Below are 23,872 nucleotides of genomic sequence, written 5' to 3'. Positions count from 1 at the left end.
GCAGGGGCGGGGCGTCCCGGGCCGCGCGCTGGCCGCCGGGACTTGTAGTCTCCTTGTTGAGCCCCGCCGCGCCGGGCGCCCCGCCCGGACTCCATCTCCCAGGAGTCAACGCAGAAAGCCAGCCCGCTACTGGCCCGCCCCACCCGCACTCGGGCCAGCTGGCCTTAAAGGGGACGCGGCCGGACTGGCAGCTCGCGGGGTAGCCCCCGCTCTGGCTCCGCCCAGTTTCCCGCACCTCGCCCCTCCCCCCCCACCCCGCTCCGTCCCGCAGCCCAGCGACCGCGCAGCAGAGTTTCCCTGCCCAGGTCCATCTAGGGTTATGCGGAGCGGGGTGGGTGGAGTTGGACATCACTGTGGCAGCAGCATCCCTCAGGTCTGGGACCCCTCTGTAGGGGAGCGGAGGACCCGCCCTGACCTAGCCTGGCCCTGCCTAGTCAAGCCTGGCCCAAGCGCCCCGCCCAGGAGTGGGTTCTGAGGTAAGGCCCGCTGAAGTCCATGAGGTAAGGGGGCCCTGGGTGTGAGTGCTGGTGGCAGGGGGTGGGGGGGACAGAGACTGTTTCAAGGACCCCATACTTACCTACGAGGTTCTGAGATTGGGAGGTGGGAGGTCTAGGTTCTTCTGGGCCTTGCTGTGTGACCTTGGGCTAGTACTGCCCCTCTCTGAGCCTTAACCATCTTCATCAACTGAATGTAGTAGAGGTGGTCCAGCGCCTGCCCCACTCAGTACTGAGAGCTCACATACCTAGTACCACGAAGCCTGGTAATGTTTTTGTGGAGAAACCCCAGTCCCACTCTGGGCTGGGCAGGGGTGCAGAGGCATAAGGAAGGGAGAGGGAGGGTCCACCGGGAGCACAAACCGAGGATCCAGAGGCTGTCTGGTGGTCTTAGCTTCCCGGAATCTGGGACCCTTGACAACCCTTGCAGATTGGAGAGCCGAAGCTTAAGCTCGAGTCTTCCCTCCCAGAAAGTCTGGGTTGGGAGTGGGGGCTGGGTCAGCAGAGGTTAGTGAGGGGTAGTTCTGTAGGCAGGGGTGAGTGTGGCCAGTCCCAGAGGCGGAACAATGGTCCTGTCACCTTCCCTTCCTCTCATTCCTCTTCAATAATAGGGCACAGCAAAACCCCCGCTCAGGACCCTGCTCGGGGGCCAGACAAGGCCTCCCAGAGGGAAGGGTGCCCCTGGATCTGCCGTAGTCAGACACTAAGTTAAAAAAGCTGACATTCTGCAGCTCAGAGACCCCAGGGACAAACGGTGCCCCCTGGAAGCCCTGGCACCCATGGGAGTCAAGGTGTGGGGGGTGAATGTGAGGGACTGAGAGAAGATGAATCCCACCCTCCCCCCCACAAACCCACAGGGCAGGGACCTACAGACCCTCCCTCCCCCTTTTGAGGAGATCTGGGAACAGCTGACCTAGGGCTAACCAGGAACAGGGTTTTTATTCTGCTTCTCTGCCTTGCTTGTGTGGATCATTTCACGAGTGGCTAAGGAGGCCTCTGTGGGGTGTCTCACAGAGGTTCAAGGGTTGTGGATATTAGAGACCAGGCCCAGGCAGAGGAGGGCCAGGGGCTGTAGTCAAGGTTAAGCCTGTCTCTGGAAGCTACTTTTCTGCTCACATCCTGGATTTTACCTCGTATTGGTGTCACAGGTCTCTCTCATCAGTAGCTAGGCACACCTTCATGGCCACCTCTGTGCTTGGGCACACTCCCATCCTGGGCGGGCACTGCGTACAGAACAGGATTGGATCTACTTCCTACAGCATCAGACCCTAGCCAGGTGGGTGAGAGAGTGCTGGAGCCGGTCAGGACTGCAGAGGATGAAGGAGCCAAGGCGGCCGTGGAGCCAGGGCTCAGAGACTCGCTCTGTGGAGGGACAAGGGACAGCCTGCAAGCTGGGCATTGCTGGATGAGTCAGAACGAGCCAGGAGAGAAGAGGAGGCAAACCCTTTCCCACAGAGAGGACGCCAGGGGGGAAAAAAAACCAATAAAACACACATCCTTCTCAAAGTCCCATCGATGACCCCTGTCAGTGTCATGTCTTGAAGACAGCCCCAATGCCAGGCTTCCGAGCGTGGGCTTTGTCGGAGGGGGCTAGTGGCCTCGAGGTTCTGAGTAGCCAGGCAAGAGGGAACTTTCCAGCCATGAGGTTAATATGAGGGCATTGCTGAGAGAGTTGGGGCCAAAGAGAGGCTGAGGAGGTGCTGAAGGCTGAGCTGATCACTAGAGGTCGCAGACTCTTTCTCCCTCTCCACAGACCCCCCAGGTGATAATAGAGAAGAGCCAGGTTCCCCCAAGCAGAAGCAGGGAACTGTCAGCACACAGCTGGAAAGCCAAGGGTTGTTCAAGGGACAGATGAAGGCTCGGGGCCTCCTGGGAGGGGTGTGGCTTCTCCCAGGTGGCCCTGGAGCATACATACAGAAAGTGCCTGGACACCCAGGTTGACAGGCTGGCAGTGTGAGGGCACAAGCCCAGGGCTTGGGCAAGGGCATCAGCCCTGGCTGGGAAAGGCCAAGAAGTAAGTGGCCAGTCATCTTCCATCTGGGTCTCAGAGGCTGGGAGGTGAAGGAGTCGATTCCTCTATAACCAAGGCCATCATGGTGGCTGTGTCGGGCTAAATGAAAACCTGGACTGACGTCCTCCAGGACTTGTGCCTTTCGTGGAGGATGGATCAAATGAGGGGATGAGGTTTAGAAAACTACACTGCCCTCGTCCAGGCAGGGGATGAAGAGGAGCTGATGCTGGGGGAAGGGTGGAAACAGTTGAATTGAGGGAATTCCTGGAGGCAGCTGGCAGTGAGTGCTCGCCTCCTTCCCCTCACAGTATGTGTGTGCTCCCTCCACGACAGAGGGCCAATAAGAGACTCATGTCTGCCCAAGCCACCATCTTTATTTTTTAAACACTGGCCCAACCCTAGGAGTGGCAGATGCAGAACAATTCCCATTTTCCAGCGAGAAAGCTGAGGTGCTAGAAGGAGCTTGCCCCAGGTGAGCCTGTGGTTCTGAGCGGAAGGGAGGAGGGCTGCTGGACTAGGTGTGGAACAGCTGGCTGGACTCAGAGCCGGTGTGGACCAGCCGCCCCTTCTGGGTAACCCGGCCTCCTCCTCCTCCTCTTCCGAGAGAGAGGTGTCCAACAGCTTCTTCCGGGAGGGGAAGAATGACAGCTGATTCCGCTGTGTCGTGGAAATGTGTCCCCACTACCCCCCTACTCCTGCCCTCCTTCTCTGGCCTGCGATTGGCGTCAGGTGAAGTCAAAACCTCTGAAGCTCTTGTGCGTGAATGCATCCAAGATATCGCCGAGTGGGTTTACTGGTAACCATGGTGACAGCTGACCCGACTGCTTGCGTAGGCGTTGGCGCAGGTAGCAAAGCCCTGTGCTTTGTGGAGAGGCCGAAGACTGAGGAAGGCTGGCTTTGGTGATTGGAACTTTGGGTGGTCCTGATGGGCGGGGCTTCCCGCTGCCACGTGCAGCCCACCCGATGTAGTGTCAGGGAAACTGGCAGGGAACTGCTGCAGGGCTTTGATCGTTCGGTTTCTGTGGTTTAATCTCATGCCATCTATCCCCATTTTTAAAACGAGAAAAGCAGCCCATATATATAATGCCTTACTCAAGGTCACACAGTGCAGGTCTCCATTTCTACTTTAATATTTTAAATCGTCTTCTAGAACCTTCTCTGGCTCCAGAATTCCATTTGTGCCTGCCCTATGCCCTTGCCCTCTATACATGATGCCAAAATCTCATTGATTAAGGTTTCTTCTTAGCAGTGTGCATGCTGGGCTTTCTTGGCAGCCTAGGTTAAAAAGCATGACCCACCTACTAGTCTACACGGCGGAGGAGGTTGGAGACAGAAACTGCCTTGTCCTAGGTCCTGCCTAAGAAAGAGGGCCCAGGGTGACATGGTGGTGGTGGGGGTGCCATTCTGTTTCTTGTTAATTCTTTGTGTGGTGCTGGGGATCCAGCTCGTGGCACCCCAACCTCAAGGCGAGTCTTTCAAGGCCCGCGAATCGCCCTTTACGCTGCCTGTTGCTCTCTCTCCACATCTGCTTCCTCCACTAGGCTCAGCCTCCTTAAGGACCCCCAGACTTTGCTTCCGAGGCAGTGGGAATTGATGTCTCTTGAGAGTTTCCTCACATCCAGCACCATGCTAAGGGTGTCTTGTTCCTTTTCATAGCCCCTTCCAACCAGTGGGAGGCTCAAGGGGCAGAGTAATGAGACTCAGGTTCACCTGGGCTGCAGAGTAAAACCCCATCTACAAACAAACAAACAAACAAACAAACAAACAAACAAACCCCCAAGAAGCCAGGCAGGGTAATTCATGCCTGTAATTTGAGCACTTGAAAGGTGAAAGCAGGAAGGTCAGGAGTTCAATATCGTCTATAGCTATTTAGTGAGTTTTAGGCCAGCCCGAGACACAAGACTCTGTCTGAAAACAAAAATATCAAGCAACTTAAATTTACATTTCAAACAACAGCAAAATATAAAAGGCAGGAGGAGCGAGGGGCAGAATGGAAACGGCAGCTGAGCAGTGCCGCTTAGGCTAATATTGGTGCTTCCCAGGGTGCGTGAGGCCCTCGGTTCAGTTCCAGCACCATCAAACAAATGAAGCTCCACAGTGAGGTGCTAAGCACACTTGTGCTGGAGGCTTGCTGACTCTGAGGCAGCCAGGCTAGCATTTGGGGGCCACTGACCTGGGCTGTGATGGACCCTCCAACCACTGACCGCCAAAGATTCGAACTTGGTGTGGGAGATGCCAGCCACTGAGACGTAAGCTTGGTCCCTGTACCAGGGAGCTCACACCCTGAGACAGACGTAAACAGAGGGGCCCCTGGAAAGAGACATGCAGTACTGGTGGGACACAGTTCAGAGGTAGGACCCAGAAGTGTGCATCTCCAGAGACAGCTCCAGAACGGCTCAGGTTCTGCATCAGGTTTCTGGCCCATTGTCCAGGAAATGCTCCACTGTCTTCACCCAGCTGCAATGTGAAGGAAGCTTCAGTAATTTTGGGGAAGTACATGAAGCATCTACTATATGTTGGGCTTTGCCTAGAGTAGGATTATGCAGAGAAAGGGCCCTGCCTTCTCTTAGGTGAGAGCTAGATAAGAAGTGAGCCAGCTGTACTATGAAACTCAGCCTGGGACTCCGGGGTTAGAATGGGTCAGTGTGGAGGAGTCCGGAGAACAGCCCAGGTGGAGGGCTTTTATGCCACAGGGTGGTAAGGACCTTTCTCACCCAACACATGCCTACTGTGTGCTAGCCACTTGCCAGGTGCTGGGGAGACTGATAATCAAAACTTGACTTCAGGAACCATTTTTAATGTGGTGGGGAGGCTGATACCAGCCAAGTGCTGTACAGGAGCTGGGTAGGATGTTCTGAGTGTTTAACCAGGAGGTCTGAAGCAGGTAGGAAGGGCGGGTGAGGCTTTTTTGGAGTGCCAGCCAAGTGTCTGACTTTTCTATTACTGTGATAAAACACCATGACCAAGGCAACTCACAAAACCAAGTGTTTAGGGTTTGGAGATTTAGCTCAGTGGTAGAGCGCTTGCCTAGCAAGCACAAGGCCCTGGGTTCGGTCCTCAGCTCTGCAAAACAAAACAAGACAAAGTGTTTAATTCGGACTTATGGTTTCAGAGTGTTCGAGTCCCTGATGGGTAAGCAAAGGCATCACATCTTGTTCAGCAAGCAGGAGGCAGAGAAAGCTAACTTGTGAAACCTCCCAGTGATGCACCACCCCCAACAAGACCGCGCCTCCTACCTCTTCCTAAACAGTTCTTCCTATGGGGACTACATATTCCACCGTGAGCCTATGGGGGCCATTCTCATCCAAACCACCACACCAAGCAGGGAGAGGAAGGGGGTGGACAGGGAGCAGGGGCTGAGGCTGGAGAAGCAGGTAGGGCCCTGGGGGGTGAAGGGCTGTGGAGCCAGGCTGGGTGGGAGGGTCAGTGAAGGGCATCGGGATGACCCTAGCATTAAGTGTTGGCAGCCATGAGAAGGGACCCAGGCTTAATCCTAATGTCTTCCAGTTGCTGTGGTAAAATACAGCCTAAGGGTGAAAGGATTTCTGGTGACTCCCCTCAGAGGTCTACGGCATCAGGGTGGGGTGGTGATGGGGCAGAACTTGAAGCAGCTGGTCGTCGCTGCACACCCAAGACGATGACAGCAACGAGGACCGTTACTCAGGTCACTTTCTCCCCCTTACACAGTTAAGGATCCCAACCCAGAGACTAGTGGGTGGGTCTTCCACCTCAAACCAATCGGGATAATCCCCCACAGTTGACCAGAGGCAGAAATCCCTCATTGGTGTGCCCAGAAGCTTGTCTCGCAGGTGATTGATTCTAGGTCCTATCAAATTGATAATTCCACCCCCCACAAGGATGCTATTGCAGACCGGGCGTGGGTTCACCTCGGACAGGTGTTGTAGGCTTTTAGGAAAAGAAGTTTGCCCGGTGACTGTTAGTGACAAGGGCTTAGAGACGGGATGAATCAGGCAAATGGCACAGCGCTCACCAAGAGGAGAACTTTGCAAACTTGTAGGTGATCTGAGAAAAGGGTCTCGGGCGGGGCCCAGTCCCCTGCCCTCCCCCTGCCCTCCCGGTCCCGTGTGGCTTACCCAAGACTACTTACTGCTGCTCCAGAGCCAACACTCACCTATTTCAAGAGTGTCTGTAGTCACCAGGGAGGCGGGGGGAAGGCGCCCAGCAGCCAGAGCTGGGACTCCCAGGGGCTGGGCAGGTGCCATTCTGTACTACTTCTTTGTGATAAAGATATTCGTGTTCCATTTTAGAGGCAAGCAAACCGAGGCCCTTCTGCAGCGTGAGCACCCAGGGACCTGGACCGGGTGTGTGTCAGAGCGCTGCCCTGCTCCCTGCCTCCAGCAGCGTGTGGCCGTCGTCATGGACAAGATCCTGGAGGCCGTGGTGACTTCGTCCTACCCTGCGAGCGTGAAGCAAGGGCTGGTGCGGCGCGTGCTGGAGGCGGCGCGGCAGCCCCTGGAGCGGGAGCAGTGCCTGGCGCTGCTGGCCCTGGGCGCGCGCCTCTATGTGGGTGGCGCGGAGGAGCTGCCGCGCCGCGTGGGCTGCCAGCTGCTGCACGTGGCGGGGCGCCACCACCCCGACGTCTTCGCCGAGTTCTTCAGCGCGCGCCGCGTGCTGCGCCTGCTGCAGGGCGGCGCGGGGCCCCCGGGGGCGCGCGCGCTGGCTTGCGTACAGCTGGGGCTGCAGCTGCTGCCAGACGGGCCCGCGGCCGACGAGGTGTTCGCGCTGCTGCGGCGCGAGGTGCTGCGCACCGTGTGCGAGCGTCCCGGGCCCGCCACCTGCGCGCAGGTCGCCCGGTTGCTGGCGCGCCACCCGCGCTGCGTACCCGACGGCGCGCACCGCCTGCTCTTCTGCCAGCAGCTGGTGCGCTGCCTGGGCCGCTTCCGCTGCCCAGCCGAGGGCGAGGAGGGCGCCGTGGAGTTCCTGGAGCAGGCCCAGCAGGTTAGCGGGCTCCTAGCTCAGCTCTGGCGAGCCCAGCCCGCCGCCATCCTGCCCTGCCTCAAGGAGCTGTTCGCGGTCATCTCCTGCACAGGTGCGTGGGCAGCCCAGGCTGGGGCGGGAACTCGGGCTGGCCCTGATGCGGGTTGCACAAACCGGCGGACTGGCAATGCTCATTTTTAGTGAGCAGATCTACCTTGGGCCTTTGCTGTGGGTGTCATCCCATGATGGGGCTGGAAATGCCGGGAACACACCATGTGGGGCGGAGGATGAGATCAGTTTGGCAGGGCAGAATGGTGGGTCCTGGGCTTTGGGTCAGGAAGGCTCCTCTGGAGATATTAGCATCAGGCAGCAGGGGAGCTTGCAGGCGATACCTAAACTCAGAGTGTATCTTTAAAATTTTTTATTTTTATTTCATGTGTATGAGTGTTCTACCTGTGTGTCTGGTGCCCGCTGAGGTCAGAATAGGGCACTGACCCCTGGAACTGGAGTTTAAGGACAGTTGTGAGCCACCATGTGGATGCTGGGGACCGAACTCCGTCCTCTGCAAGAACAGCAAGAGTTTTTAGCCACTGAGCCGTTTCTCCAGCCCCTGAACTCTGGAATCTTGACATCCAGTTGCCAGCAGAAGTGGATCTTAGATTCTAGTGTGGATGAGTGATCTGAGGTCTGTGATTTCCCTGATCGTAGGGCTGGGCAGGGGGAAGGAGGGAAGAGCCAAGGGCAGCCTGTGTACGGGAGCCTGTCTCCTAAACAATTGCAAAGGAGTTTGGCATTAAATGTGCCTTCTCACATCTCCACCTTTGTGTAGCTGCACCTGGAATGTCCTTTCCTCCCTAGGCTAGCTCCAGCATTAACTTTTCTGAAGGACTTTTTTCTATTTTTGTTTTTTTGAGACAGGGTTTCTCTGTGTAGCTTTGCGCCTTTCCTGGAACTCACTCTGTAGCCCAGGCTGGCCTTGAACTCACAGAGACCTGCCTGCCTCTGCCCGGCTGAAGGGCTTTTCTTTACATGCACATTTGGGCCTTAGTGCTTCCTCCTGGTGTCAGCATGTGCCAGCGAAGGGTTTTTGAATGAATGCGTTACGATGGGATCAGAGACTTTGATGCTGTAGCGGGAGGGGGGGTGGCCCCATGTGTCACTTGCAGAGGCCCAGCCTAAGTAGTGGTGCCATGAGCTCAGTCTAGCCCTGTTCCAGAGGAGGAGCCGCCGTCCAGCGCCTTGGCCAGTGTGGTCCAGCACCTCCCACTGGAGCTCATGGATGGGGTGGTCCGCAACCTCAGCAATGATGACAGTGTGACAGATTCCCAGATGCTGACTGCCATTAGCAGGTGGGTGCTGAGGGTAGTGGGTGGGGGGTGGGCTTTCCCTCACTTTTCTCTGAAGCTCTTGACTCTGGGTGGGGACCCAGGCTATCGGTGGTCAGAGGCCATGCCTGTTGACTCATCTGTGAGTTCTGCAGTACTTCTCTGCTTGGCCTTGGCTTGGATGTAAAGGACACAGTCCGGCTCCAGTGATAACACCAGACTAGGTACTAGCGGGTGACTCTGAACCCTTGGCCTCAGTTTCCCTCTCTGTGAGAAATAGATGTGCCTGGTAGTATGAGAAGGTAAAAACGGGCTGAGGAGATGGCTCAGTGGCTAAGAATACTTGCCCCTGAGGACCTGAGTACAGTACCCACCACCTGGCATGGCCATGCATACACGTGACTTTAGTGATGACTTTTGTGTTGAGGAGGCAGAGATGGGCAGATCCTTGGGATTCGACGGCCAGTCAGCTTCAGGATCAGTGGGAGACCCTTAAGATGAGTGATAACAGAGAACACCTGCTGTCCATTAGATTCCATTCTGTAGGTGTGTGAGAGCGCGTGCACACACGCATAAAGACTCAGACACACACACACACACACACACACACACACACACACACACACACACACACACGGTGAAGGTAGTTTCTGGTGTGCTTTGTGAGTCTGGAAAAGCCTAGAAGCAGAGTTTGGGTGCTTTTCCACTCACTGAATCTGCGTACATCCCCTTACTCACTTGAATGTTGTCACCCCGTGGACTAGCTTGACCTGCCTGCCTTGTGACCCTGGCTAGGCTGCCCGCATTCCTCTCTTCAGGCCTGGGCCTGTGCAGATGCCATCTACCTGGCATGCCTCCCTCCGCCGTTCTTCCTGCACCCATGCACAGAGCACCCTCTCCAGAGGGCTTTCCTGGATCCCTTCTCTTTAGTGGGTGAGAGTGTAGGCAGGAGGGGGTGGGTAAGGATGTAGGCAGGGAGGGGGTGGGTAAGGGTGTAGGCAGGGAGGGGGTGGGTAAGGATGTAGGCAGGGAGGGGGTGGGTAAGGGTGTAGGCAGGGAGGGGGTGGGTAAGGATGTAGGCAGGGAGGGGGTGGGTAAGGGTGTAGGCAGGAGGGGGGTGGGTAAGAGTGTAGGCTGGGGCTGGGGGCGGGTGGGCAGGCGGGTGGCGCCGCATGCCTTTAATCCCAGCACTCAGGAGGCAGAGCCAGGCAGATCTCTGTGAGTTCGAGGCCAGCCTGGTCTACAGAGCGAGATCCAGGACCGGCATCGAAACTACACGGGGAAACCCTGTGGAGGGGGGGGGATGTAGGCGGGGGGGGGGGGGGGATAGGGTGGGTAAGGGTGTAGGCAGGAGGGGCAAGTCTCCTAATAGCCATATAGTCTCCTCAGCTCTAAAGTGGTCGCCATTGGGCCCATCAGAGAATATGTTGGGGAGTAGGTGAAAGTGAGCCGCCATGTGAGGTGTAGGACAGCACCATGGGAACTTTCCTAAGTACTATTATTCTCCTCCTTGTGGCCCAGTCAGTTCGGTATTTGAGTGGTGCTCTTTTCCTGAGCATTACCACATACCCGCCCCATGCGCAATCCACACGGGCCTGGTGTTGGTGGACACTGCCCTCTTAATGTGATAGTTCTCAGGAGGGGGGGCTGTCTCCATTTGCAGATGAAGTCCAGGCTCAGAGAGGGGAAGCGCTTTGCCCTGGTCCCCAGCAGGGACTTGATGGAGCCAGAGGTCTCAGCCCCAGGGTGGAGCTCTTTGCCAGGATAGCCTGAAGTCCTGTAATTGGTACAGTGGGAGAAGGGCCTGCCTTCCCGCTGGAGGACTGTGAGCCGCTTCTGCTGGGTGTGTCTCTGGGCTCATTTGCGTTTGAAGGAGTGTCCTGTTAGTCCCAAGACCCAAGTGCCCCTGCAGGTGTGAGTCAGGACTTCATGGCCAGCCCCTGGGCTGCCCTTCTCTGGCTTCGGGGCCTCCCTTGTCCCTGTGTCACGGTCACTGCCCTCACCAGGATGATCGACTGGGTGTCCTGGCCCCTGGGGAAGAACATTGACAAGTGGATCATTGCCCTTCTCAAGGGTCTGGCTGCCGTTAAGAAGTTCAGCATCTTGATCGAGGTTTCGCTCGCCAAAATTGAGAAGGTTGGTGGCCCCTGTCCGAACCCGGGCCTGTGGCCCTTCCCACTGGTCTCTTCTGGGAGCAGTGCAGGTGTGGGATGCAGGGGCCTGGGGTCCCAACCAAGCTCCCCGTGTGACGGGGCTAATTCACTGCTCTTCTCCGGGCCTCAGATTCCAGCTCCATTACTCTGACCCTTCTTCCAGGGCAGGTGTCTGCCCACCCACCTGTCACTCACTAACCCCGGCTGCCCGGTCTGTCACGTGCTGCTCCATCCAGCCGCGAGGCCCGTCTCTGTCTCTGCTCTTGCTTCATCGTCAGCCCGCTGCTTCCACTGCTCTGTGTCTCCGCTTCCCTTTCAGGGACCACGGTGGCCGCGCTGGGCTTTGGGGAGTGGCTCAGGTCTGGGGGCCCCTGACGTGAACTCTTTTTCAGGTCTTCTCTAAGCTCCTGTACCCCATCGTTCGGGGGGCCGCCCTGTCTGTCCTCAAGTACATGCTCCTGACTTTCCAGCACTCCCACGAGGCCTTCCACCTGGTAAGGGCCCCGCTCTCTCTGACCTGCCCGAGACCCAACACGGTTTTCTGCGGGGAGTCAGGGAGCTGGGGCTTTTGAAGCAAAATCTCCATCTTTCTTAGCACGGGAGGCTTAAGCCCTGTGGTAGAGATGGGAGATGGAAGAAGCCAGAGGACGTGTGACTCCCACGAGCACACTGTAGAATGACAGAGCCTGGCTCAGGGACAGCTACAGCTCTTCAGGGTCAGGTGTCAGGCATGGTGCTACAGATGCTCACTCACCTGGTGTCCAGACAGGCCTTCCTTCTGGAGATAAAGAAACGGCATGGGGGAGAGGGTTAGCAAGTCACTGGTCCCCACAGGAGGTGGACAGGGAGGTTCCCGCGGCCGAGTGGGTCTGACTCCCAAGCACCTGTCCCTCTTGTTACCCACCAGCACTCATTGGCCTGGCCTCTAGCTCCTCTTCCTGTCCTCCAGGCTCTCTTCAGGGAGGGGCCCCTTCTCTGAGGCCCTCACATTGGACACAGCAGTTAACCCTGTGCTTTCCAGTTTGTTGAAATGAAAAAAGATCAGAACGGGACAAGTGTCACTGTGGCGACCTTAATTTGGAATGGCAGTAAACCCCAAGGATGGGAGAGGAATGAGGTGATGCGTGTTTAGAGCCTGCCATATATAAACATGTGACCAGTGTCCTGTGCTCCTGTGGCCCAGCTATCCATTATGACATTGGGATATAATACCCTAAGGGGTTTGATTGAAACTCCCTAATGCTGGGGAACTGAATGGGCTTTGGACTGAGATGGACCTGATTCAGACACCACCTTCTGAAACCCACCATGAAATCCTGACAGGTTACACAGCTTATCTGGGCCAGGGGGTGTAGCTCAGTGGTGGCACTCTTGCCTGGCACACACTGGGCCCTGGGTACTGTCTCCAGCACCATCAGCCCCCCCCAGCCCCCCCACCCCCCGCACGCCATATAAACACAAACAAGGTGCTCATGCTGCTCAGCTCACCCAGATGGCTGACCCAGCCTGAGCATCTGCTGCGAGCCAGAGAGGCCTGTGGCTCTTAGGGAAGGTTGGTTGGGTGAGGCTGAACAGCTGGCCACCTCACAGCTGTGAGGAAGGAATTATATATCTTGCTTTGCAGATAAAGAGACTGAGGCAGCGAGTCTTAGATCATAGGTCTTATAAGGAAAATTACTTCCCATGGAACTCAGCTCTACCTAGTGGAGGAGGACGTTGGTCACATGAGTGTACCTTCAATCCGCAGAAGCTCCTCTTTTCAGCCCAGGCCTCAGCTGGGTAGCCTGGCCCACGAGCTAACCCTCCTTCTCTCTTGTAGCTTCTCCCTCACATTCCTCCCATGGTGGCCTCTCTGGTGAAGGAGGACTCGAACTCTGGGACCAGCTGTCTGGAGCAGCTGGCAGAGCTGGTGCACTGCATGGTGTTTCGGTTCCCAGGCTTCCCAGACCTGTATGAGCCTGTCATGGAAGCCATTAAGGTGAGTGGACGGCCTCTTTGACCAGTGAGCCCGTTTGGGCCGCCTTTGAGGCTCTACCTTGGCTTGGTAGCAGCCTCCACCATCTGAACCCCTGCTGTTTCCTCTCTGGGGCCATTGTGTGCCTCAGGAGCATGGAGGTCTCCACGGCTCCCACTGGGGTCTTTTCTCATGTGTGCCCCGGGCCTTTGTGTGGGCTGGTCCCTCTGTTAACCCCTTCCTCCACCGGAGCCATAGCTCCTGCTTTATCTTATTTGAATTTTCTTGTTTTTAGTTAGCAGGCAAGATAATGGGTCACAGCACCTACCATTGAATGTGGTCTTGAAGACTGCTTTCAGTGAGCCTTCCCTGGCTGTCAGTGTCCACCTCCCTTCCTTCCCCAGGGCTCAGCAGGGCTCCCCAGGGCCTCTCGGTGGCTCCTGAGCACTCCAGATGCCTGGCTAACAGGACCAGGCTGGTGTCCTGCCCTCAGCCAAGCTGAGGTTGGGCTCTGGGGACCCAGGCACAAAGCAAACCAGGATGTCTTCCTGGAGGAGCTTTTGAAGCCCTTTGGGGCAATAGATCTGCTTACAGGAAGTCTCATCTAAGGACCACTGATACAGGGAGAGGGTCCAAGTGGAGGTGAAGGCCTCTTTCAGAGCCTCTGATGTGATGCTTCACTCCCACAGCACAGCAGACCTGATGCCTGGGCCACTTCTCTACAGAACATCTGGGCATGTGTGTTGAGACAGAGAGACGTCTTTTAAAAGGATTTACTTTTAAACTGTGTGTGTGTGTGTGTGTGTGTGTGTGTGTGTGTGTGTGTGTGTGTGTATAAAGAGGCCAGAAGAGGGCATCAGATCCCCTGGAGCTGGAATGACAGGTAGTTGTGAGCCATGTCCTGCTGTGAATGTGGGAACTGCTTTCAGCCCTTGCAAGAGCAGCTAGTGCTTTTAACTGGTGAGTCATCTCTCCAGCCCCATAGCAGACATCCTTTAAAGTACAGAGCTGATCTTGCAAAAAAGTGAGGGGAAATCTCCAGGGAGCCCCAAAGGAAGAGAAAACTGAGTTCCCAAATGGTGAGGGGGCCGAGGATGATGCCTTGAGGGCAGGGTAGGAAGCTCAGTAACACGGCCAACTTCACACACAGAGAAGCTTGGACTGGTGTTGACAAGCCATGATGAATCCCCACCATGGAGTGGTACTGTGAAGCCCCTTGAAAGCCAACAAAAAGGCTTTAGTGTTGATAAAAAAGAATGGTCTAGAAAAAAAATACACATGTGGTCCAAAACAGAAATTGGGAAAATTTTTCTGGCTTGATGTAGACTCTAGACTAGGGGGGAAAAAAAGGAATTTGTAATCACCAGGTTTAGGGGTTGAAATTTAGACCAGGTGGTGGTGGTGGGGGGTATTGCTCTCAGTGCAGTTATTGATTTTAAAAGTATTTGTAAACTCATAGTACCCAAGGGTTGTCTGGTAGACACAAAACAAGCCAGAACTATAAGGTTGTATTGTAGATGAGTTTATTTAGAAATTAGTGTGGTAAACATCCTTCCCAGGAGCCAAAAGCTATTGACAAACCCAGGTCCCGTTCTGCCAAGTTCACACCTGGGAACCAGTGAGTTTATAGGCCTCCTTACAGGGCATAGGTGAGGGCGACTGACAGGGCGTGGGTGATCCTCTGCCTCCTGTAGGCTCTACCAGGAAAGTCTTTACCCAGCAGGGATGAGGGCTTCCCCGTGGCCATATAGGTAGAGCTCCCCCCCCCATCTTACATAACCTGTATACTCTAGCCTCTCTTCAAGGCCATATACGTAGAGTCCCGCCCCTAATCTTACATAACTTATATATGCTAGCCTCTCTAAAAGGCCATGTGCAATTAAGGCAGAGGTATATACAACAGTGGTAGTGGGTGGTGGGAACTTCCTGAAAAGCCTGCTAGAGTGGAGGATAGGCGTTTGACCTTGACCATTAGGTCATGGGACGGGCACACAGGTGGGGAAGGGGAGTCTAGTTTGGCAATATGTCAGTGGTGTGCAGGGGACATCAGAAAGGCTTGAATCCAGGCAGAGTCACTCTTTGTTCAGTAGATCTGAGTTGTCCAGGCTAGCTTTGAACTTGTAGTCTTCCTTCAGCAACTACCCATGTGGCTGGGATGACAGGAAGCTTTTTCTTTCTTTTTTTTTTTTAAATTTTTATTTTTTTTTCCGGAGCTGAGGCCTGAACCCAGGGCCTTGTGCTAGGCAAGAGCTCTACCACTGAGCTAAATCCCCAACCCCGACAATTAACAGTAACAATTTATTGCTATACCCATTAATTAGTGCACCCTCAACTCCATCACAGAAGCTCCTTCTTGCAGTAGATGAGCCCCACTGGGTTCCATGCAGAGAATAAGAGACTGTGGACTGCTCACTTCTTCTTCTTCTTCTTCTTTTTTTTTTTTTTTGGTTTTTGGAGACAGGGTTTCTCTGTGTAGCTTTGTGTCTTTTCTGGAACTCGCTTTGGAGACCAGGCTGGCCTCGAACTCACAGAGATCTGCCTGCCTCTACCTCCTGAGTGCTGGGATTAAAGGCCTGTGCCACCACCGCCCAACAAACTTTTTCTGTTTAAAAACTATCATATGTGAGAGGTAACTGGTGTACCAGAAAAATGATCCTGGGAAAGGACCAAGCAAGAGTTAGGCACAGTGTGGTCAAAGACTCGTTGCCATTGCTAAAGTGTGAGCTAATGCAAAGCTCTGTTGCCTTTGACTGATCTAGGGCTTTGTGCTTGGGAGCTGGAAGGATGTGCTGGCTCATTTCATGTCAACTTGACCCAAGTGTGGTGGTTTGAATAGGCATGGCCCCCATAGACTCATGTGTTTGAGTGCTTGGCCCAGAGGGAGTGGCACTATTAGGAGGTGTAGCCTTGTTGGAGTAGGTGTGGCCTTGTTGGAGTAGGTAGGGCCTTTTTGGAGGAAGTGTGTCACTGCAAAGGCAGCCTGTGAGTTGTCAATACATGCTCAAGCCACGCCCCATATAGCAGTCTCTCCTGCTGCTGTCTGCAGATCTAGAACTCTCAGCTACCTCTCCAGCACCATGTCTGCCTACATACTTCCCACCATGTTTTTCACCATGATGATAATGGACTAAACCTCTGAAACTGTAAGCAGGCTCCAGCTGAATGTTTTCCTTTATCAGAGTTGCCATGGTCATGATGTCTCTTTACAGCAATAAAACTCTAAGACAACATGCCATCAGAGAGGAAGGAACCTCAATTGAGAAAATATCTTCAGAGGATCCAGCTGTAGGCAAACCTGTAGGGCATTTTCTTAATTAGTGATTGATGTGGGAGGGCCCATCCCATTGTGGGTGGGGCCATCCCTGGGCTGGTGGTTCTGGGTTCTATAAGAAAGCAGGCTGAGCAAGCCATGGGGAGCAAGCCAGTAAGCAGCACTCCTCCATGGCCTCTGCATCATCTCCTGCCTTCAGGTTCCTGCCCTGCTTGAGTTCCTGTCCTGACTTCCTTCAGTGATGGACTATGATGTGTAAGCCACTATGAGGTGTGAGCCAAATAAACCATTTCTTCCCCAAGTTGCTTTTGGTCACGGTGTTTCGTTACAGCTATAGGAAGCCTGCCTCGCACGGATGGCTGCAGTTAGGGGAACGGTTGGGAATGCCTTGACATCCACGCTAGAGCAGGGTGCTGTGCGTAGATGTTTGTCTCTGCTGTCGTTAGAACTGGGGCCAGACACCTCTTGGTGCAGCTATGGAGTGTGACAGAGATAGCCGGGGTAGGCATGCCGAGCCTTGGGCCTGTGACAAAGGACGACCTCAGAGCCTCCGACCCTCTTACCGAGGTCGCAGGACCAGTGCCAGGGAGTGACTGATTTGCCTGAAAGCTGGCTCTGTAATCTCAAACTGGGAGTCAGAGTGAGGTCATCACTGTGACAGCATAGAGTGACCGACCGATGGGAGAAGGGTGTCTTCTCTCGGCAGCCCAGGAGACTGAAGGTCACCAGACTGAATCAGAGAGACTTACTAAGCACTCACATCTACCGAGGCAAGAGTGAGGGCTGGAACTGAGGTCTCAGCATCGCTAGATCTGGATAGCCAGTGTTGTCACGGCTTAGAGTGTCGCCCCTGAGCTCTGCCCAGAGCAAACGTGTTTTGTCACTTACTGTTTATGCTACTACACAGTTCAATGTTCTGCTGAATCCTAGTTGTTTTTTTTTTTTTTTCCCCTTGAGACAGGCTCTATTCTATAGACCAGGCTGGCCTTGAACTTAGAGATCCACCTGTCTCTGCCTCCCAGTGCTGTGATTAAAGGCGTGTGCCAGCACCGCCTGGAAAATCCTAGTTTTTTTTTTGGTCTCTGAGATGGGAATTACTCCTTCAGATGTCACCTGAAAGATCACATAGAAGGCCCACGTATCAGAATGAGACCCTAGAGTGAGTTGTAAGCAGGGGCTGCAGACACCTTTTCTAGACTCTTCTGAGTGTGTGCTTGGGAGGGAGTGGGGGAGTGGGTTCTGGGAAGATTTCCTGGAGGAAGTCCGCTCTAAAGCTACCACTGGTGTCTACTGTTCCCTCCTCAGGACCTCCACATTCCCAATGAGGACCGAATTAAGCAGCTGCTGGGGCAGGATGCCTGGACCTCACAGAAGAGCGAACTGGCTGGCTTCTATCCTCGGCTCATGGCCAAGTCTGACACGGGCAAGATTGGCTTAATCAACTTGGGTAACACATGCTACGTGAACAGTGTCCTTCAGGCCTTATTCATGGCTTCCGAGTAGGTGCTGTTCTGTATTGCTTCCTCTGTTTCATCTTCCACCCTTCCTTCCTTCCTTCCTTCCTTCCTTGCTTCCTTCCTTGCTTCCTTCCTTGCTTCCTTCCTTGCTTCCTTCCTTGCTTCCTTCCTTGCTTCCTTCCTTGCTTCCTTCCTTCCTTCCTTCCTTCCTTCCTTCCTTCCTTCCTTCCTTCCTTCCTTCCTTTCTTCCTCCCTTCCTCCCTCCCTCCCTTCCTTCCTCCCTCCCTCTCTTCCTTCCTCCCTCCCTCTCTCCATCCCTCCCTCTCTCCATCCCTCCCTCCCTCTCTCCTTACCTTCCTCCCTCCCTTCCTCCCTCCCTCTCTCTCTCCTTCCCTCCAGTTTGAGACAGGTTCTTACTCTGTAACCCATTCAAGCTTTGAACCTGCCTCAGCCTCCAGGGCTGATATGGGTGTGGCTGCCACACCTCCTTTTGTGCCATAAGAAAGTACAAAGTCACTCGATCACCCGTGGCTCCTGGTACACCTTGTGGCTTGCTTCAGAATCCATCAGGGCTCCATCTTTGGCTCTGTGAGGAAGCACTCATTCTGATGTGCCTCTGGCCATAAGTCAGTTTTCTCAAAGCTACAGAAGCAGGCGCTGGTGTCTGAGGTGTGTTAGACTGCTGCTGTCCTCACTGCCTGCTGAGGGGTGAACTTTGTGTTGTTCTGATTTCTGGAACGCTCAGACCGTTACTTCTATGAAATACAACAAAAGGATTTATTTGCTGGAAAAATCCCTTGGGCCTGTGTGTGGTCATGTGATGTTGAGATGTTACAGTCCTTTGTGGAGCTCAGCGTCTGCATTGAACCTTGTCTGAGACCTGCCACAGAGCACTGAGTGCTGTATTGCTCTGGGTGGACAATGTGGGACTGACCTGCTGCTGAGAAGGCAGTGTGCTTCAGGGACAGTGGGTTTTAGGAGGACACCCTGACCCCACAGGATCACACACATCCCCGGGGCCGTCTCCTTGCAGTGTCCTCTTGTGCCATGGAAGTCCTCTTTTGGAACCTACCTGGTTTGAGGGCAGGGGCTTATTACTTAGCTCGGTGTGGCTCTGGGCCAGGGCCCTGAGCAGGGGCCACAGGAATGGGTTGGAGGGCCAAGGTTGGGAGTGAATGGCAGTCCTTGCAAGTTATCATGCGGAGTGTGCCAGTGCCTGGGGTGATGTTAGCAGAGACCCTGGTCCACCAGTGTTCCCACCTTTGAAGTGGGCATGCTTGAGTCCTAGAGTCATGGGGTGTCAGCTGGAAGAGAAGGCAAGGGTCGCCTTGTCCCATTTGTTGTCATACCAAGGCCATTACAGAACTCATGACCCCAGCCACACCAGGCCAGTTGTTTGCCATCTTCTCCCTGGTCTCTGGCCTCCTCTGGAGCAAATGCCAGAGACTTGGGGGGCCTGATATGGGGGAGTAGCAGCTCCCTGGGGCCTTGGCTCACCCTGGGCTCGTTTCATTCGAAGCTTTCGACACTGCGTGCTCCGCCTGACTGAGAACAACTCACAGCCCTTGATGACCAAGCTGCAGTGGCTCTTTGCTTTCCTGGAGCACAGTCAGGTGCGTGCTGGTACAGTGGGGCAGGGAGGTAATGCCAGGTCCTGCTCTGACGCTGTTCATGTCTCCGAGACCTGCCACAACCTAGCTAGAAGCTCCCGCTCTGTGGATTGAGCTGCTGAGCCCCAGCCCCTGCTGGCACCAGTTCATAGCCAGACTTCCAGGCCCATTCAGTGTCCTTATGGCAGGGCGTGCACCTGGAGCCTCTTCCTGGGGTGCCACTCCAGCTCCCCTTCAGCGTTCAGTCCCGGGCACTAATGCACCCCATCTGCCGATTGTAGGCACCTCAGTTACCTGGGTCTCTACTCTGTCCTTACAGAACCCAGAGCCGCGGCCAGGGGTGTGGGAGGGCCTCTGTCTGGTGCTTGAAAGGGGAAACAGAACAGGCTGGGGGCTTTGACAGCACACAGCAGAGGGGACAACCTGTGAGGAGGAAGTGGAGGAGGCAAGGCTTTGGGAAGGTGTCATGGAAGAGGCCTCGGTAACCTGGGGGACTCATTTTGGTGAGAATGAGGGATGTTTTAGGCAGAGAAAATAATGAACAAAGGCCTGGAGAGACTTACCGTGGTCTGTGAGGGCAGGGCACATTGCTAGAGTTACACCAAGATGATGACACCCCACTCCGGGGCTGCATGGACTGTGGGATGGGATGTGAGTCAGGGCCAGTTTGGAAGGGGGAAGGCTGTAGGTTAGGAGGCTGGCATCTTTGGAACATAGCACTGCCTGCTGCTGGGCATGGGGCTTGATCTCCTCACCCCATCTTTCACCTGCCTTGTCCTAGAGGCCAGCCATCTCTCCTGAGAACTTCCTCTCTGCGTCCTGGACACCATGGTTCAGCCCTGGGACCCAGCAGGACTGTTCAGAGTATCTGAAGTACCTGCTGGATCGGTGAGAAAGGCTGGTGGGTTGGGGGGGGGTGTGTGGGCCCCAACAACATTCTGGGAAGACAGCTTGTCCCTCTGAGCTGGGTTGGATGTTTTTGGAAATAGGAACATTTCCTTGCTCTTCTGAAAGGCAGAGGAAGGTGTGGACCATAGGTGTCCAAAGATGCTGAAGTACAAGTGAAGCCTGGGCGGGGGGCCTGTCAGTGTGTGCATGTGTATCCACTGTGCTGCCCGAGCGTGCTAATCCTCATCACACAGCTCTAGGTCCATCTTTATGTAGGCACGTGCTAGGTGAGTGTGTCAACACAGAAGTGTGTCAGCATGCCACTTCATACAGCGATGGGAATTGTCTTGCCAGGCTCTTATGTGTGTCAGAAGTATGGTGGGCAGTGTGCTGGAGGCAGGCCTGTTTGTAGGTATGTACACCTGCTCTCCCTGCTTGTTCTAGGCTTCATGAAGAGGAAAAAACCGGGACGAGGATCTGCCAGAAGCTCAAGCAGTCCAGCTTGCCCTCCCCACCGGAAGAACTCCCTAGCTCCAGCGCAACATCTGTGGAAAAAATGTTCGGAGGCAAGATCGTGACTCGGATATGCTGTCTCCACTGCCTCAACGTTTCCTCCCGGGAGGAGGCCTTCACAGACCTCTCTCTGGCCTTCCCTCCTCCCGAGCGATGTCGCCACCGCCGCCTGGGCTCCGTGATGCTCCCAACAGAGGATGTGCGAGCCCAGGAGCTGGCACCGGCTCCCAGAGCTCCAGGGGCACCGAGGCAGAGGAAGCACTGCATCACAGGAGATGCTCCCTGCACTGGACTAGACATAGAGGGTCTGGGCATCATCAGCACTGGTGGACAGAGTGGGCAGGAGGAGAAGCTGGAGAGGGAGCAGGCCGGGAAGGAGAAGGAGGCAGCAGAGGAGGAGGAGAAGGAGGAGGAAGGAGCAAGGGAAGAGGAGAAGGAGGAGGGGGAAGAGAAGAAGAAGGAGGATGAAAAGGAAAAGGAAGCTGAGAATGGCAAGGAGGATGGCGACAGCTTGGGACCAGGGACCCCTAGGGATGCTGCCGTCCCACCCAGGGAGCAGGTCTGTGGTCCCGAGGGCTCCCGCTCTGTGCTAGACCTGGTCAACTACTTCCTGTCCCCTGAGAGGCTGACAGCCGAGAACCGTTACTACTGTGAGTCATGCGCCTCCCTGCAGGATGCAGAGAAGGTGGTGGAGCTGAGCCAGGGTCCACGCTACCTCATCCTCACACTACTGCGCTTCTCCTTCGACCTGCGTACCATGCGGCGCCGCAAGATCCTGGACGATGTCACCATCCCCCTCTTGCTGCGCCTGCCACTGGCCGGGGGGCAGGGACAGGCTTATGACCTCTGTAGTGTGGTGGTGCACTCTGGAGTGTCCTCAGAGAGTGGCCACTATTACTGCTACGCCCGTGAGGGTGCTGCCCGGCCGACCCCTGTCCTGGGATCCACAGACAGGCCTGAGCCTGAGAACCAGTGGTACCTGTTCAACGACACCCGGGTGTCCTTCTCGTCCTTCGAGTCGGTCAGCAACGTCACCTCCTTTTTCCCTAAGGACACTGCCTATGTGCTCTTCTACCGCCAGCGGCCCAGGGAAGGGCCTGAGGCTGAGCCTGGCTCTCCCAGAGTCCGAGCAGAGCCCACCCTCCACAAGGACCTGATGGAGGCCATTTCCAAAGACAATGTCCTCTACCTGCAGGTGAGTCCCCTGCTGAGGGTCAGTAGATGCCACTCCTGGGTGAGGACTTGGCCCAGCACAGCCACACACACAGACCAGTTATCTGTTCTTCGGAGTTGTCCTCAGTTTAAAATCCATCCACTCAGCACTTAGTAGGGGTATGTTGGAGGCTGGAAAGGCACATCCCTTAAGCTCAGAGGAATGGACCCTGAATAATAGCACAAACTGATGATGCTCAAAGAGAGAGTTGTGGAATTAATGGGCAGGGACTGCTTCTGGGGCTCTCAGAGGGGCCACTTCTTCAGTGGCCTTCATGTCCCCATGTCCTCCTTTGTCACTGCCTTGGGCTCCCTCAGCAGAGTCAAGAGCAGAATCAAAATATTCAGCCATGGGGTGGCCCCACCAGGGCTCTGTGTTTCCTGCACCTGGAGTTGGAGTTTCCTGTGAGGAACGTGAGGGCATGGGACACCAGCCCGCTTCTACATTGATCAGGCCCTGACGCTGAGATACGGCTTGGTGAAGTCTGAGAGGCTGCTCTTATTTTAGCAGGGAAGAACTTGCTACATGGGCAGAAGATGGACCTCAGCTGAGGCCAGGAAGCCTGGAGAGGTTTTCTTGAGGTCCTAGGCACTTGTCAGCTAGTCATCTAGTATGAACAAGTTCTTCTCCAAGAGGCTTGAGTGATTATTGAGAGGAAAGTGTAGTTAGATTCTTAGACCTGAAGTCCTCCATCCTGCTCCTCAGGCGGCGGCGTGTGTGTGTGTGTGTGTGTGTGTGGTGGTGGTGGTGATGGGGGGTGGTCTGGAAATGCTGGCAGTGTTGTGCTAAGCTACTTCCTGTCCTCATCTGTTTCTAGGAGCAGGAGAAGGAGGCCCGGAGCAGGGCAGCTTATATCTCCACACTCCCTGCTCCACACTGGGGTAGGGGCTTCGATGAAGACAAAGACGAAGATGAAGGCTCCCCAGGGGGCTGCAATCCGGCTGGTGGCAGTGGTGACTTCCACAGACTGGTCTTCTAAGGGGAACTCCCACCTGTGGGGAGTCACAGCCAACCTCAGAGTGGGCCAGGCGGGGCTCGGGGCCCAGGCAGAACACTCTGCCATCTGGGGTCGTAGGAGCTGTGGAGGCAAGCCCAAGGTGAAGCAGGTCCCTTTGAGGGCAAGGAGGATGGAGAGGGACCACCTGGGATGTCAGTCTACAGCCTGAAGGGCACAGAGAAGCTGAAACCCAAAGCTCCTTAAGCAGTCATCATACTACGATGCTATGGTTAAGTGTCCTGACTAGCTGGGAGCAACTCGGATGAGGCCACCCTGGGCTTTGCCTCCCTGCAGGCCCCATCCTGGAAAGCCCAGCCAGCTCAGGTGTCAGTTTGGTGTCCTGTATCCGGTAGCACTTCTTTTTCTCTAGTTCCTTCACCCAGCCCCTCCTCCATAGGAGAAAAGCACAGCTGAAGTCAGGCCCTTGCACCCAGAAGGGGGCTGTTCCCTCTGCCCGCCTCGTTTCTTCAGGGGGTTCTTAGAACAAGGTGTGTGGGTGCCCGCACCCGCTGTGTGTTTGAGGCATATAGGGAAGGCAGCACAGCACAGGACCAGAGGTGAGACTCTTACCTGCCCCTCCCCTCCCCTCCCTAGCCTGCCTCAGTGCCTGAGATGCTGCCATGGCATCCCTGTCTAGTTAGGGTCCGGGTCCTTATTTTACTGAAGACAGTCGTCTGTCAGAAAGCCATTGTCGTTTGAGGAAGCTAGCTGGCTTGGCTCCTCTGGTAGAATGTGAGGGCTGGGTAGGTATGAACTGTGTAATGCGCACAGCCTCACTGTGCCCTGAGACTACTATAGCCCCTTCTCAGCGGAGAGAAGAAACCCGTGTTCTTAAATAGGAATAAAACTTGCTTCTCGGAAGCCTGTGCAGGGTGCTCTTCTTCCAGCTTGAGCTGTGGTGTCTGCGTCCTCTGGAATGCTCACTTGTGTCTAAGCAGTCTTGACAGTTACTCGGGCTCCTGGTAGGTAAGATGAGGATGTGCCCCTGTCCTGGGGACTTTAGATGTAGCAAGGAGGTGCTTGGTGCTAGGCCCTGGAGGCTCCAGAG

The 23,872-nt window shown here is 55.2% G+C and overlaps 1 protein-coding gene across 1 annotated transcript; it reads left to right on the top strand.

The window, feature by feature from the left end:
* The first annotated feature begins 191 nt into the window (after nt 1-191).
* Nucleotides 192-23,685, top strand: Usp35 (ubiquitin specific peptidase 35). Its single transcript, XM_076547427.1, has 11 exons — nt 192-476; nt 6,774-7,555; nt 8,660-8,792; nt 10,775-10,904; nt 11,314-11,415; nt 12,741-12,899; nt 17,452-17,645; nt 19,123-19,216; nt 19,995-20,101; nt 20,546-21,809; nt 22,645-23,685. The coding sequence occupies exons 2-11, from the start codon at nt 6,883-6,885 to the stop codon at nt 22,804-22,806; spliced, it is 3,018 nt and encodes a 1,005-aa protein (XP_076403542.1). The 5' UTR covers nt 192-476; nt 6,774-6,882; the 3' UTR covers nt 22,807-23,685.
* The last annotated feature ends 187 nt before the right edge of the window (nt 23,686-23,872 follow it).

Source organism: Peromyscus maniculatus, chromosome 1 (genome assembly GCF_049852395.1).
Source record: "Peromyscus maniculatus bairdii isolate BWxNUB_F1_BW_parent chromosome 1, HU_Pman_BW_mat_3.1, whole genome shotgun sequence".
NCBI lineage: Eukaryota > Metazoa > Chordata > Mammalia > Rodentia > Cricetidae > Peromyscus > Peromyscus maniculatus.
The sequence above is the reverse complement of the archived record's forward strand: the minus strand, read 5'-3'. Positions and strand labels throughout refer to the sequence as shown.

Excerpts from the sequence above, each read along its gene's own strand:
- Usp35 (XM_076547427.1), top strand. The coding sequence starts at position 6,883 with ATGGACAAGATCCTGGAGGCCGTGGTGACTTCGTCCTACCCTGCGAGC. Across the intron at positions 8,793-10,774 it reads ATGCTGACTGCCATTAGCAG|GATGATCGACTGGGTGTCCT; the intron begins GTGGGTGCTGAG and ends TGCCCTCACCAG. Across the intron at positions 17,646-19,122 it reads GCCTTATTCATGGCTTCCGA|CTTTCGACACTGCGTGCTCC; the intron begins GTAGGTGCTGTT and ends TTTCATTCGAAG.